The 16,180-nt window shown below is 39.0% G+C and overlaps 2 protein-coding genes across 4 annotated transcripts in view; one reads left to right on the top strand and one right to left on the bottom strand.

Moving 5' to 3' along the window:
* Positions 1-4,413, top strand: part of cpne5a (copine Va) — a 55,969-nt gene extending 51,556 nt beyond the window's left edge. For all 3 annotated transcript variants that reach the window (XM_027030079.2, XM_027030078.2, XM_027030081.2), the window contains 3 exons: positions 544-601; positions 1,012-1,085; positions 1,742-4,413. In XM_027030079.2, the coding sequence (XP_026885880.1) occupies positions 544-601; positions 1,012-1,085; positions 1,742-1,930 (321 nt within the window). In that variant the 3' untranslated portion in view covers positions 1,931-4,413. The remainder of the gene's footprint in view (positions 1-543; positions 602-1,011; positions 1,086-1,741) is intronic.
* Positions 4,414-11,556: 7,143 nt separating this feature from the next.
* dclre1b (DNA cross-link repair 1B) lies at positions 11,557-15,337 on the bottom strand. Its single transcript, XM_027030091.2, is given in 5 exon segments — positions 11,557-13,419; positions 13,847-14,029; positions 14,153-14,318; positions 14,577-14,690; positions 14,692-15,337. Coding segments are annotated over 5 exon segments (1,785 nt in total). The 5' UTR covers positions 14,770-15,337; the 3' UTR covers positions 11,557-12,175.
* Positions 15,338-16,180: the final 843 nt, after the last annotated feature.

The raw sequence follows: 16,180 nt of genomic DNA, 5'->3' as shown, positions 1-16,180 counted from the left end.
TCCAATTTTTATTCATTAATTAAAACATTTTTGGCCTCATCAAATTAGGACAAAATGTTATGCAATAATTGTTTATTTGTACTGTAGAGGTCTCCCTTAGGGAAAACACTTCAGATTTCGAATACCTGACTTACTGAGAGATTTCTCATTTTCACTAGCCAGCCAAGAGCTCATACCCAGGCTTTTTTTCTTTAAATAACAAGGCTACCCTGACAGTTAAACATTACACTGGGCACCGGTACAGCACACCAACAGGCAGAAACCTGGTCCACGAAATTAGTTAAGTACAGCGATGCAGCGATGACGGGTCTTGGGTTGTTGGTGGAGGATGAGTGTTCTTTTTTCACTTTTTTGTGTACAAAATGTTGTTATTGTAATGGATTTTGCATTAGTATTTAAAATGCTACAATCTACGTGTACAATGTACATGTACAATACCTCAATCTGTGGTTGTTTCTAACATTATTGTTATTAACTCATATATTTTGCTCATTGAAGTATGTGAGTTGTATTGTCCTGTATTATATTCCTTGTGATTTACAGGCTGCTAAACTCCCCATGTCCATTATCATCGTTGGAGTTGGACAGGCTGAGTTTGATGGTAAGACTGGAAATCTCTTCCATTCCTCCAAGCTGTTCACTTCACTTGGGAGTCTGAGCACCTGATCTAAAAGGAAGGAATCCATAAACAGGAACAATCTTTGCTTTCAATTCTTAAAGCTGTGTTTTAAATCTGCACTGCAGCCAAATAAAGGGAACGTTTGGGTTGGAGATCAACTACTTGGAGAGATTTTGGGACTTTTGGCTAATAAGCAGATGTCAACCTGCTGGATTGTTCAGGGTTCACAGCTGTTGAACATAATGAGCACGTAGCACCATCTGCCTCCAGTGCTCACACTGGAACTTTCATTACGTTCCAGCAGAGACGATAATATGCATGTCATGAATGCAGTTGACGGAATAATAAGTTTTATTGACCAAAGGGCTGATGACATTAACTTTTCTTTCCAGCCATGGTTGAGTTGGACGGTGATGACATCAGAATATCCTCAAGAGGAAAATTGGCAGAAAGAGACATTGTACAGGTAATTTGCTAATTTTGTTTCTAACACTTAACCTTATTTGCTACATGGGACAACTGTCAGTCAGCTGTCAGAAAAAATCTGCACTTACCAGGGTGAAACCTGAAATGGTCCATTGTTATGTTTCACAACTCTTAAATTACTTTTGCAGAACAACAGTCTGCTATAACAGTTTGCTATAATGTCTTTATGAAACTGATATATTAAGGGAATGTATACATGGGTTTGTTGACGTTGGTTGTGCAGAGAAAAATGCTTCAAGGAATAGACCATTCCAGCCTACCTTTAATAAACCCTAAAATAAAGAGAGAATTCAAATAATAGAAGAAGATGGATGAGCAAGGACATTTTTACAGAGTTTAATTCCGGGTAGCCTAGGGCTTCCAGTTTTTGAAGTAGACTGTCATGTTACACATTACACACAGTAAAGACTTTGGTGTGTGCAAAAAACGAAATGTAGAAATAATCAATTTTCCTCACCAACCAAAATTATGCTCAACATTTGTTCCCAGTGTTTATCTTTACCCAACTTAGTGTTCTTCTTGCTTTTTTTGTGTGCAAAAGACTCCAACACTACAGTGATTTAATGAATGCCCATCCATGTTATTTGGTTTAAATAGGCTGTACAAACTTCTTTTAACTCTTCATTGTATCAATAGTTTGTGCCATTCAGGGACTACATGGACCGTACAGGGAACCACGTGCTCAGCATGGCGCGGCTGGCCAAGGACGTGTTGGCGGAGATCCCAGATCAGTTAATCTTGTACATGAAATCCCGAGGCATCAAACCCAACCAGACCCCACCAGACTGTAGTCCTGGCGGTCTCAGCCCCACCACTGCCATATGAGTTTACACAGACCAAGTTTAGAGACAACAAGCCACAGATCATCTCTCTCTGGATGTCTGGATCTCAATCGCCACCAATTTCAAAAGACTCCATATGAGTTTACATGATCTAGAGCAAAGGGCAAAGCAATAGCTACAACTATGGCTATAGCTAACACCCTTCCTTTAGGTCTTACTTGTATGACGGACTCTATTCCCTGATCCAGTGGTGCCGATTTTAGTAGGCAGTGAAGTAAATAATTCATTTTGGATGCCACATGTATTCAATCTAAAATGCTTGGGATCAATACGATTCTGCTTGGGATAAGGCACAGATATTCTTATGGGCATGGTATTAGTTCAGGTTTGGACCTTGTTCACAACCTTTATTGCAGACTTAGAGATTTACAGACATGTTTATAAGGGATCCCCAGATGACAAGAGCCTTTCACTTCCATTTGTTTGTTTGAGATGTAACTGAGTAGCTTCAGGACGCCTGTGAAATTTAACTTTTTTAGGACAGGTAGTGATACTGCAACTGGGATCAGTAAACTGTCACATGGTCAAATTGTAACTATATTACCCTGCAAAGGTATTTGATACAGCATATTTGATACAGTAGAATGTTATGTTTGTGTTAAATTTGTAGATACTTTTGCAGCATGGTGTTGCTGGGACTTGGGGAATGTCTGTATAGTGAATTGGGAGTAATATCTTTCATGCTGGTATTCAATCTTTAGTTTTTTAGCTCTGTGACATGATAAGCTTTTTTATTGTAAAGCATGAAAAACATATACCCAATTGTACAGGGTACCTACTGTATTGTATATGCTTAGTGAAGACAATAGATAAGTTTTATGAAGAATTACACTGATTGAGCAATCATTATTATTGTATTTCGTTATCAAATATCAGTTAACAAAAGCTATGGACCCAAGTACAAGAGAAGCACAAGTATTTTCTTAATGTAAAAACTAAATTGTAAACCAGCTCTAAAATTCATAAACCAGCAGAAACCAACACTCATCATGGAACACAGCAAAAGCCAAGCAAGTTTTGTCAAATGCAACTATATTTCAAACTAACCATGTACTTACAAATGTACCATTTTCTGGTAACACCATAATTCCTTAACCTCTTAAATTCTAAAACTCCACGATTTAGTTATTAATCTTAAGGCATATTGTTGATTAATTTTATTAACAGAATTTAGCCAATTATACTACATAAATTATACTAAATAAATAACTACACATAAAGTAATATGAAAGCTCTGTTGTTACAAGAGTGAGTAATAAGAGTCTGGATGCACCGGCTGGTGTAATCTTGTTTCGGATGTTTAGAGGACTATGAGCAGATGAACAAACAGAACGGTAGTGATTTGGAACATCAGCACATTTCACAGTTATTGACAGATCAGAGAGAGGGAATGTATGGCATTTTAAATAGTATAAGAGGCCCGCAACATCAATCAGCACTTCTCCTGGTGAACAAGTTTGATTGCTTTCATGTTCAAATGTTATGATTTTGTCCCAGATTTCATTTTTGATTGCTCAGCTTTCCATTATTCGAGAGCATTGGTGATTACATGGAGATGGCTGTCTGAGAGAGAGGCTGAAGCCTCACAAGGGCTCAGTTCCCAAAAAGAACGCAGGACAAAATTATTATTATATTGTTAGAGAGCAAAGCAACATGCACACTCATTTTGGAAAGCTAGATTCAGATTGGTAGATTGATGAGTGAATATAAGGTAATGTTTCTAAAGTATAATTTAATTGGGTGCATTGTATTTTCCAGTTGCGTATGGTGAAAAATGTGATTCAATATGACCTTTGACTTCATGGATTGCCTTTAGCACATTAAGTCAAAGGTCTGTTTGGCTCAGTAATCTGTGCATTTTACGCACCGGCTGAATTATTATCCCTTGTGATGATTTTTATGGATGATATCTGGTATAAACTGAATAAGTAACTGATTTATAATGATTGCTAAATAAGGACATGCATGTTAAATAACCTTATGATGTTACTGTTGAAATCATCTCAGTCATGTAAATCTCATCAATAATGAATTTATTTATATACGTCATCAATAATGAAGCACAAACAACAGTTTAGTAACAATCAGTATGTTTTATTGACTTGTCTGAATGGTTGTCACTAAACAAGCACAATTTAGTAAATATTTACCAGATAAATGTATGACAATGTCTTATTTTCAGTCCTCCTTTTATATTTATTCATTTGTTTTGCTGAACTAGCTTTGCTCACTTGCAATTGCTCACTCATACTCTAGTTACTTTCTTTTGGTGTGTCTGCTGGTGCATTAACTATATTGTAATATTAGATTTAATGAACTATCAGATTTAATTTTAAGGAGTTACTTTCCTGTATAATTTGACATGCTGAATTGTACTGCTTTAGAAGTTCCATAAATGACTTGCTGTAAGTCATAGCCAAGGAATCGTTGATGGATTTTGTCCATAACAATGGTAGCAAGGACCCCCCCACCCACCCACCAAGATATGAGTCATAGCCTTGTGGCATAAAGAGCACAGCTTCAACAAGGGAGAGTGTGGGAAAAAACAACACCCACTGAAGCATATGGTGACAGGTTTGGTACCTGGACCTCTGCTTTTCCCCTGACGGGATGCCACCCATGCAGTGCCAACGCTTGCTCTGTGAGATGTGTGTGTTGGTGCTAGTGCAGCTGAAGGGGAGGCTTCCTCGTGTATTCTGGGCTCAGTGTAGTGGCTGGAGCGAGGCTAGTGCAGCCCTGCTGCCCCACACAACTCCTCTTCTGGCCTGGTTCTGCTCATTGTCTGTTCTTTCTTCTATCTCACCTCTCCTGGTCTCAGCTGATGTGCATGGCGGGTAGTCTCCCGAACTGAGCATCGCAAGCATCTTTTCCCATGGTTTCATGAAATTTGTAATGGATTACCTTGATATGGAAACAAATAAAAACAATGGCAACTTTTACAAATAGTGTAAGTGTTATTTTGGTTGTTCGTGAATCAATCACCAATCAGTGTGGAGATGTAAAGCCTGATGAAGGTGTAAAGTTAGAGAAGAGATTCCTCATGAATGCATGAAGCTTCACTTACTCAGAAGAGGCAGGTGTGCATTTACATACCTCTATTTACTCCATTTTCTTTGGAAAAGGCGCAATCTCCTAGTGGCTTGCAAGGCTCAGATGAATGCTCACATTCACTCGTAGTGAAATGTCATTTAGTCCATTTTCTTGAGTAATAAGTATCCTACATTACACATTGCTTTTCTCGCACCAAAGTAGTCTCCTTCTCTCTGCTTTCCTTGCTTGTCTGAGATGTGGTATATGGTCAAGAGAGAATTTAATGGTGCCTGATTATCATCCGCATTATACTGGACAAAAAGGATAGACACATTGGATCTGTGGTTCAGACTACACAGTGTCAGTGTGTGGTTCCTGATGCAAAATGTGACTTCCAAACTTATTAGTTTAAATTAAAATGGAAAATAATTGTACAGCTGAATATAATAAAAATAAAATTAAAAAATACATTAAAAAGGTCCCTTTGGAAAAGCACGTATGTTTCCATCACACAGTTTTGGTCATTGGTAAAGATTACTGTTACACAGAATCCCCTACTGTGAACTTGTCTGATCAATGGAGTCTGCTGACCTCCTCTTCCACCTCTCCATGTTGTCTCAAGTGTGTTTTCAGCATGTAATATGATTTGGCCCTGACATATCAGGCCCTTTACCTGAAGAAAAGAGAAAACCATTGAATTAACAGATAATTGACTTAGAAACATATTCATCCTCATTCTCTAGCCCCCTGCCCCCCCCCCCTTTCTCTCTCTCTCTCTCTCTCAGTCATCTTGCATGATGGGCAGGCACTAACAAAGTGAACAGAGCTTTGATGACAGCCTATTGTTACACCTTCCTGAACAGAGACGGGCCTGACTGAATATAAAGCTGCCTTTACATTGAGTGAATTGCAGTCCGATGTCCTAAAACTCTCCCCAGATGTTCTATAATAAGGAGGACTCTTCAAAATCACACTTAATTGCTCACAGTATGAAGCCGATACAGACATATTTTACACCTACACTTTTGATTGGCAGTCCTAAAAGGCCAAAGCTCGGCATTTCCTGCTATTCATCCTTAATTACCTCAGCACATTTCCAGTAAAAAGAAGCTTCAAATGCATACCCATTCAACAACACCAGCCCTGGCCTGCAAGGGAAAAAAAAAACAGGCTAAGCACAGTTGCTCAAATAAAGAATGATAAAGACATTGTTTATCATTGGTCTTTGTGGAAGTGAGCCGATATATTCATATTGAGTTGTTTTAAAGAGATGTTTTAAATCATAACAGGTTGTATATATCACTGTTTAAGCTCACTTTTAGTCTGTATTTGAAGGCTGTGCAGTTTAAACAATGTAGTTTAAATAACCATTTAACCTTTTAATAACCTTCAATCATTTAAATATATAAAGGTATATATGAAATTCTGACATTCAAATGACTCAGAAATTCATGTAGGTATTGGGGTTGTAGTGTCTAGGTCCCAGTGAGCGGTTTTGCTGATGGGTAGATGTTTTGAGCAACCTACAGTGCTAAAAAACCTGATAAAATTGCTATAATGCAGAAAACCACACAACAATATGAACAGGATTGTCAGAATTCGGGATGCTGTCAGTATAAAACAAATATGAATGCATTAACTTCTCTGTATGCATCTTGAAAGCTGCTTGCACTTTTCTGTACATATAGTCTCAGATGTAAACATTTGTATTCATAAAGTCAGTACTAATATTATATTGTGGCTTATTATGACCAATGTTGCTAATAAGAAATAACAATTAGCAATACTTATTTCCAGGCACATTCCAGATACACCTTACTTAAAACATTTGGAAATCAACTAATTACAAAATTAATCTTAAACACATTTGTCTCAGACAGAATTTATTGTACATAAGCAGTGAGGAGTTCTTAGCCTCTAAATTTGTATTACACTACACAGCAGAAATTATTCTGATTCCAATTTCATTGTGTATCAGGGTATGAAATGACAGATTAAAAAGTGAAACAAAATAACAATGAGATTTCTGTAATTGGATTCATATGTCTTAGATTAATATGAACTTTATTAGTATCCAGAGTATGTGTCATTGTGCAAGTGAAAAGCTCTATTGTTGGTTAATATGGAGAGTGAATGCAAATGCCACAAGCAATGCTAGTAATTCTTCCTCAGATATTATATATATATATATATTGATTGTATATTTCTAAAAAATCAAAAGGCCCAGAATGGTTGGATTGTTCAATAGAATAAAAGGAGTACATGTCATCTAAATGTATATATGCAAAAATATTTTTTTTTCCAGGTGTCTCACTCAATATATGAATCAGAATGTCAAACACAACAGGTAATGTAGATTACGCAGTTAAACAAAAAAAATATATAAAATGCAGATGGAAATACGTTTGCATGTTTGGCTCCCTCAGTGAGAGTTCACAAAGTGCACTGTAATTACTGAAAAACAAAAACAAGACAAGAGTACCCTAGTCTTCTTGGGAAGATTGTACGGCTGCAAAGGTATTAGACTTAATGAGGATTGTTAAGTCTTCCCCTGCCAGAACAAATAATTTTAAAAGAATGTGAGTTTTGACAGAAAAAAAAAAAACGCACTTGCTTTTAACAGCTTCCTAAACCATTTTCATATTAGCGCAGATTGCTGAGTGTCCATTACTTCGAAAGATGAACTGCTTGGCACAGCAGGCCTGTGTTATGATAATGTTGGGAAAATAAGGATGCTTTAAAAGCTGATTGCTTAAAAGGAAGATCTGATGTAATCAGAGGTTTGCTCTGATCTCGAGCAAAGCAACTCCTACAGTTTCCTTCCAGACAGGTTGTTAGAAATGCTCAGTTATAACAATGTGGAGTCCCTACATTATTAGTATCTGACCTCCAGTATTGACTCTATATACGTTTACAAAGGTTTTTGTTCCAGGAGATTTTTTTTTTCAGTAACATGTAATTCTTGGACAAATCAAATGAAACCCTGAAATTTCTCTCTCTCTTTCCTTCCCACTCTCTCCCTGTCTTAGACTCTCTCTCTCTCTCTCTCTGATTGTCTCCTTCCCCCTCATTAAGTATTGTGTTTTGAAGTACACTGTGTAGAAGCCCCTTGTCCACAGCATATTAAATGCTTTGTAAAAAGGACTATTCTATGCCTAATTTATATCCTTCAGTCCTGTGCCAGAGCACTGCCACAAGTCCTCCCTGAAACTCACTGGCTTCATATGATGTCCTATTTCCGGGTCTGAGTTACTTACCTCAGGTTGTGATAATGCTGGGGCTGTTTGTCAGTGACGAGAGGAGAAAAAGGAGGAGGAGAAGGAAGATGATCCAAGGCTAAGCACTGCAGATGTACTATTCTAATGCTCAAAATGGTTGTGTCATTAGAGATCAGAAGGAGGTCCCTGGGGAGAGATTGACTGCCGGTGCTGTGGTGTGAACATCACGTTACTGCGCCATGCTACTGCACCTCCTCATGATCCAGGCAGCTCACAGTCGGATCTTCTATGCCGTGCCTGCATGCAGCATATGCTTTCGGAGCTCTGAAATGGCCAGGCTAGGATCGGGGGTGCCAAATTGGACCACAAGGCAACTTTTATTTATACCGTCAGACAAAAATTGAACTAAAACAATAAATTTACTCGTAACGTCCGCGGATCAAATGAATCAAGAGATGCAAAATATGTTACATGGTGAGGAGACATCACTCAAATGGGACATATCCAGCAAATATCAGATTTACTTGGTTGGTAGGTCCTGGCTGAATTTCAACACATGTCTCTCCCCTGGTACCTGCTTATCGGTGCGCACAGCATGCTGCAGCCCTGCAGGGTTCTCTGAGCCTGTAGAGCCTGTGGAGTAAAGTGTGTGTATGTGGGGGGGGGGGGGGTTGCAGTGAGGCCACTGGCTTTGGCCCTGATGCCCTACTGCAGATCAAAGCTATATCTGCAGTTCACTTCCATTCATCTTCCATTTCTTCTATGCACCCCCAAACATCCGGCTCTGCATCAAAAATAACTGCAGTGGCAGTGCTTTACACAGTGAGTGAAGGCACTGCTGTAGGCAACAAACACTAAATTTATCAGTTGCTCAAAACAAAACAAAACAAATACTCCAGCCATTTCAAATTGATCATAGACCCTGTTAGAATTTTGGGGAAAATTTGTAATGACATTTAAACAGCATTTACCAGATCCTGATTAATAATTTCTTCCTGATAGTAATTCATCTGTAACGCACCAATGGCCTATTGTGCTATCACGCTGTTAAGGTGGTTCATGCATGGGAGCTGCTCTGTCCTTTCAGCTTCACTTTTGCAGCGCCTATCAATCACCTGCACCTGTTTGTAATTTGTGGACTCATTACCCTCTGCATATGCACTCACCTGAATATAGCCCTACCTGTCTGTGTTTTACTCCCAGTGTTTTAATGGTGATGACATTTGGATTACCTTAAATTAACTCTCCAGGCCCACTTCACATGGCCATTTTTACCACTACTTGCTCAGTGAGTGTGACTTCAGTTCTGATTTCTACAACTGTGTTAAATGTATGAAGAAAATTAACTTTTAAATAGCATCTAATGTTCCATTTATTGTAAGCATTTTTATGTTTGGCCAATCATTTTTGTCACAGGTTGGAACTGAGAGTCACTCAGTGTTCTTGCCCAGAGGTTGAATTTAGCTATTGGCCATCATTCAAGAGGACATTAGCTGCATACTGGCTTTGTCCTAGTCCCAGAGAACATGGCCTGTGTGCTAATGTGTGACTGTCATCGCTCAGAATGTAAAGACCTCATTCTTTGTGAGGACAGGGCAACAGTGCTCCAACCCCATGTGAAACTGACCCTATTCCACCTGCAAAGACATGGGATTACAGTGTGATAAATACTGACCTTGAGTCCATCCAAGTTCGGATACAAAAGAGGGGGGGGGGGAGATATTTGGCAACTTTCTCTAAACCATGTAATGTGGAACAGAAATGAATTTGTATTCATTGTTGATGCTTGTATAGTGCATTGGTTGGCATATCTTAAATTTCCCCAGGTTACAAAATGCTGATCAAGAAAATCTGGATTTGGCCCTGTATCACCTGAAGGCATTTTGAACTTTGATCATGTCCATTATTGTGGAAGCCATAATAAAAGATGGAAAATGTAATCCAGCATCAACAATTATCAGCCTCAGTGCAGTAAATTAAAACTCAAGTACCTTTTATTTCTCCAATGACTAGTAGTTGTTGATATTTCACTGTCTGAATGTCAGTGTAAATCAACACAGATTGTCATTCCCTGTACAATCAGTAGCTGTGTAGGGGGGGGGGGAATCTTCTTAACATTTAACTTTCTTAAAATCTTTTGGGGATAAATGAAAATTGATTAAAATTATTGTGACTGGAAAAAAAGAGATTGTCTTAGGTTCATTTGTGAAACAATGGTGCATAAATATAGCAGCAGATTTATTTGATACTGGTTTCGCGTCACTGAACGTTCTATGTCCTGCTAACTACTGCCATCTAGTGACGAATCATTAAGATTCCAAGACTTTGTGTACTATAAATAATTTAGTGCAAAAAATGAAAAAGATACAAGATTTGGCCAGTGAAGATCGTGGAAAATGATAATGCCGTGTTAATTCTAAAACCTCTTCCTGGGTTTTTCTACAGTATGGTAGTAGGTTTTTGAGAGGGCATTCTTGTTTACTAAAATGTTTGCAGGCTTGTTTAATGAGGATAATTAGATGTCTTATGGCTAGTTCCACAGCAATAAAGAAATGTTCTGAGCTTTTTTTCTTTTCTTTTTTTAAATTATTATTATTTTTTTATTGCATTTGGTTGTTGAAATAATGGCTTTCTTAATGAACCAATAACTCTGGGCCTTTAAAACAAAAGACTTTAGAGTTTCTATGAGCATTATACTGTTTTGGTGGTCTAATCTAGGAGGTCATTAAGGATGGGTTAAATGTATCAAATTCTGGGTACATCCCTGGAGCCTCTAATGCAGATTCCCTTTCATTTGTAGACGAGCACATTTTTTCCAGACTGTATTTAAAGAGATGGTCACCAGATAGTGACAATCTTTTTTAGTATTTTAAAGTTTGCCTTAATATAATTAGTTCCAGGCAGACTCATATATAAACCCAAGATTTTATTTGCATTATAATTTAATTTTCTATTTCCATACTATGTATTGAGTCACTTCCATCCTTGCAGATTGTGGTATATTTTCATAATCTGAAATTATGGTCATTGTTGAGTGTTTAAAAATCAGTATAGAATCCTGCTAATAAAGTTAGCTAACCAATGCTGACCTCCCAGTCAGTCTCTCCGATGAGAAATGCGTATTACTTGCTTGAGCTGCAAATGTTTTTTTCTGGAGCAGGGACATCAGCAACCGAATCAATTCCATACTCTAATATCAAACACAAGAGTCAGTAATGTGCAGCCAACAGGTAAACTTATTACTCCCTGTGCCTTTAAAAGTGCTCAAATGTCTGTATCTGGACCATTTAAAATGAAGTACTCAAAACTGACATGAACTATGACAACGACGAATCAGAATAGGAAATCAAGAATATGCCATTATGAGAGAATTTATTATTGGTGTTTTTAACACTACCACGACTTCCATAATTTTAGGAAGCAAAAAGTAAAAGACAACAGAAAGCAAACAGAAAACGTGATGGCACAACAGATCATGCAGGAATGTGTGCAAAAACACAACATAATGCTGTTACAATGAGCTGAAAGACACTGTACAAACTACAAAGAACAGTTTTTACAACAGTAAAACATAAGGGTTTAAATGCAACACCAGATTAAGGAGATTATTTTAAAAATGAATCTTATAGTAGGTTCAATAACACTTGTAAAGAGCAGAAAATAAATGTGAATAAGTAACTGATGACCCAACAATGAGGTGTTCCATTTGTTGGGATATGGAGCTTAAGTCACAATACCAGTTCGTTTCAAGGAAAGTCAACAAATCAAAGTGCAATGTAATACAAATCAAAACAGTAATAAAAGTTAAAGGGCTTTTATCCTCCTGTTTTTTTTTTTATTATCAAGATCACTTTGATAAATATTTTTTAGAACAATCAAAAAAGCAAAATATTTGTATGTAGTAATGGAGATTTGCAAACAAAAGCAGCATTTGGGGCTTCCATTTAACACCACCATACAACACCACCATACGGTGACATTCACATAAATACCTGCTTGGATTTTAATCTTTGTATTGCAGCTTCAAAGGGATCGCTCACTGGTTTCAGCATATTGACAGGCGCGAGGTAATAAGCCTCACGTAGGCCTTGGAAGATGCCATACTGACCTGCAAGCTCCTCCTCTGGAATAGTAAAATTGCTAAGTAACCACTGCTCAATGGTCTCTCTGTCAGCAGCTACGGACTGATCCGATGACTCGGGCTGCGTTTCAGCTGGGGTTAAGGCTGCAATAGCTGTCATGCAGGTGCCATCATGGAGAATAATACTGTCCATTGATGGACACGTGGCTCTGGGCTTGGTGCTTCCCAGCTGGGGGCTTCTCTTCTTGGGCTTTGGGCTAAGGCTCTGAGTGGGTGTATAGACGCAACTTAAACTGTTGCCTTCACTTGTGCTTTTAGTACTAGGGGACCTGGTGCCATATTGCGCAATGAAGAACTCATCTTCGTGCTGCAGGCTGTCGATCATGATCGCGTCCTTCGATGCAACTTGCGCCAGAGTTGTGCCCCTACACTGAGGACTGCTTGTACAGCGAGTGAGGTCCACACTCATGTCCAGCAGCACACAATCCGAGTCCAGATCAACGTCAGAGTCAACTGAGTTAGGGTCAGAGTCAACATGGTCATCCACACCGTCCACAGCATTCAAGTACCTATCGTTGAGTCTGGGGCACTTTTGCCTGGGCGACTCGAACACGACTCCTCGAGGCAGCAGCCGTGACGGCTGGCGCAGCACGGGGGCTGGGTTGAAAGCGGTGTGTGGGGCACTAGGATCAGCTGCCATGTAGCGCTGCACCGACTCCGGTACCACCACCTTGTGGAGCTTCCTGCGTGGGCTCAGGAGGCAGGAGAAGTAAGGCAAGCAGCTGCCCACGATGGGTAGCAGCGAGACAGGCCGCAGGGCTGAGACAAAGTCCTCCAGCTCCTGGTAGGAGGAGTGATCGGAGTAGGGCACAACATGGACGTTGGAGTGGCAGGAGACCACAGGGCGGCTGGTGGGCAGTACGGCAATGGTGGGTTGCTCTTTGTTCCAGGCCAGCAGGTTAGAAGCTGTGATTTCGGACTGACTGACTGCACGGATGCGCCCGGCACCCCGCTCTGTGGTGAACACATCAGGGAGCTCGAGGGTCTGGAGCGTCTCCAGTCGCTCCACGTCCACCTCTACCCACGTCTTAAACTCCATAGCCAGCTCTACAAGTAGAGACTCCTTACCCAGGGTATACATACCTGTGTACAGAAAAACCATATTATTGTACTTATGAAATCTCTAGGCTGTAGTCACCTGAGAAAAGAACCCACTGCAGGACCTTGTAACACACATACTTTGATTTGATCATTTAATTTAGTAACTGACACCAAATTGTCATTCAAATTGTCATAAACTAAAGTAATTTATATATATATATATATATATATATATATATATATATATATATATATATATATATATATATAAAATGTGTATATATATGTATGTATATATATAAAATGCACAAAGCACGTTTATTCATTATGTAATTCCGTTGTCTGATAGTAAAAACTATGATGTGCCAAAGGACCTGAGACTTGAGACACACAATGAGTCTCAAGTCCTTTGAGAGACATTGTATTAAATAAAAAAGGAGGGGAGGGGGATATAAACTGCAATTCTCACCAATGACCACAGCATAGTTTGGATGACCTCTTATGATCTCTTTTATCTGCTGACAGGCTCGCTGGCGAGAAGGAATAGACCGAGTGGGGTCACAGTTAGTGTTGTCCAGATACAGTACATCAATGGTAGTGTTGTTTCTCAGGCATGGCTCACGCAGCATTGATGGTGTGTAACGAAAGTCCCCTGTTGACAACACAGAAAATCCTAGGAATTGTCTGAGTGCAAATACTTCCATTTTCACACACTGCATTATAGGCAACACTACTTGCAAATAGTCATGGTAAGTTACATTTAACCAGAGCTTACCAGTGTAAAGAATGGTGCCAAAGTACCCTTCAAAAAAAAACATAACTGCCCCAGGACAATGGTTAGCGTCAATAAGGGTAACAGTCATCTTTTCTTTCCCAATGTCATCCCAATGGCAGCATGTGTGGTTCCCAACCTCTAGAGCATGGATCCAATTCTCTTTCACCTGTGTAAGAGAGCCAAATCTAATTTTAAAATAACAACTGGAACAACATTCTGGAATACCATATGTATTCAAATAATACCCGAGACAAGGGATAGCCTTGTCCATATGTAGATTCAGAGTTGCTCGCAATGTAATTTTGGTGGTATTTAATTTTAAGGTAGGCAGTGATTATAATGATAAATTTAGCCAATGTTACATAAAGCTCAGTGAGAATGCATCAACCCCGGACTGTCCTGGGAGTAGATACAAAACAGACACCTGTAGTTTAAGTTTTAGGAGTTTGGAGGTCACAGGTGAGCAGTAGATGGGACGGTTACTCCAAGTGGATGTGAGGCCAGAGGTGTGGTCCGTATGCATGTGCGAGAGGAAAAAAAAGCCGAACATGGCTACACTTTCGCAACTGCCAACAGTCAACAGCAATGGGAGTGTAGGCTATGACTTTCCCATTCATCTTTACTTTTACCAAGCCTTTTGAGCTCCAGTAGATAACGAGTATTATGCTTTGTTAGCGAGTTTGTTTACTTCCACGACACAAATCCAAGTATGCTGCAGAGCCATCTAGCTAGCTAGAAACCGTGACAAGACAGCTACACAAATAAACGTAGTTAGCTAGCCTAGCTAATAGAACATGAATGTAGAATATGTTAACGTTAGCTAGCTAACGAGAGTGGTGGGTGTTGCCGTTAGCTTTACATAGCTAAGGCTAACTGTTCCATGCTATTACCGTCAAAGTAATAAAGTATTTGAAAGGTATATTAGGTCTACGTATACAATTCTTAGATTACTTTTTGTTACGGAGTAGCTACAATAATAAAACCTAGACAGTCAGATCCAGTGCAACTGTAAGTAGCTAGTTAGCTAGCGTTAACCAGGATAGATAGGTTAGCTAACGTTAGACGGTGTAAAGCCAAACACGCCATCAGTGCTGAGTGTATTTGCCTTGGCTAGCGAGCTAACTACACAGCGGCAAAAGTCATTTGCTGGCTGTAGTGTTTGTAAGTAACACAGTAGCATTTACAATGTAAATATTTAAAATTATATCTTGGCTACAAACACAGCCAGGATCCCCGTTTCGTTGATTTGGTTGGGCTGCCAAGACAACAAATAGTCCGCTGATGCTTTCGTTAAAGCTACAGTACTCCATCTCATGTCAGTGTCTATTTAGCTGCTATTTCTTTATTAGTTTCTGATAAGATCTTTAGACTACGTCCGATGCTTTTCTTTTGTTTTCGATGCTTTTGAAATTATCTTAAATTACCAGTTCTCTTCTTTTCTATAAGTATGTTTTACATCAAATTCGGAAACGTACAGCCTTGGTGGAAAAAAAAACAACTATCGATTATATTTTTGACGAAGATGCTACCTATGAAACTACATTCACAACGGAGCTAGTTATGTAATGTAATGCAATAAATGTAGACCTGTTTTATATAGTCCATGCAACAAAGTTACACAGAATCCTACAATTAGTCTACCTTAAGCAAATCCAAACATTGCTGTGAAAAATCACTTCAGGGATATATTAAATACGTGCCACCACCTATGGTAGACATTTGACGGTTAATAACGCCTAATAAAAATAAACATGTTTTCTTCCAGTAAATTTACATTTACGGCATTTAGCAGACGCTCTTATCCAGAGCGACTTACAAAAGTGCTTTGTCATTTTCTCATAGAATACGTCCTAGTATTCCCAGTACAGTAGGTTAGAGTCCAATATACCAATGATCTAGACTACTGTAGAAATACAGGGATCACTGTAGTAGGAAATCAAGAAACGTGTGTTGGAGCCTTTCGTGAAAAAAAACATATAGCTAGGTAGAAGCATGATGCAAAGTTGACTTTGGTATTGACACCAAGAG

The sequence above is a fragment of the Electrophorus electricus genome, chromosome 23 (assembly GCF_013358815.1).
Source record: "Electrophorus electricus isolate fEleEle1 chromosome 23, fEleEle1.pri, whole genome shotgun sequence".
Taxonomy (NCBI): Eukaryota; Metazoa; Chordata; class Actinopteri; order Gymnotiformes; family Gymnotidae; genus Electrophorus; species Electrophorus electricus.
Note: the sequence above shows the minus strand (reverse complement) of the source record. Positions and strands in the feature narration are given on the sequence as shown.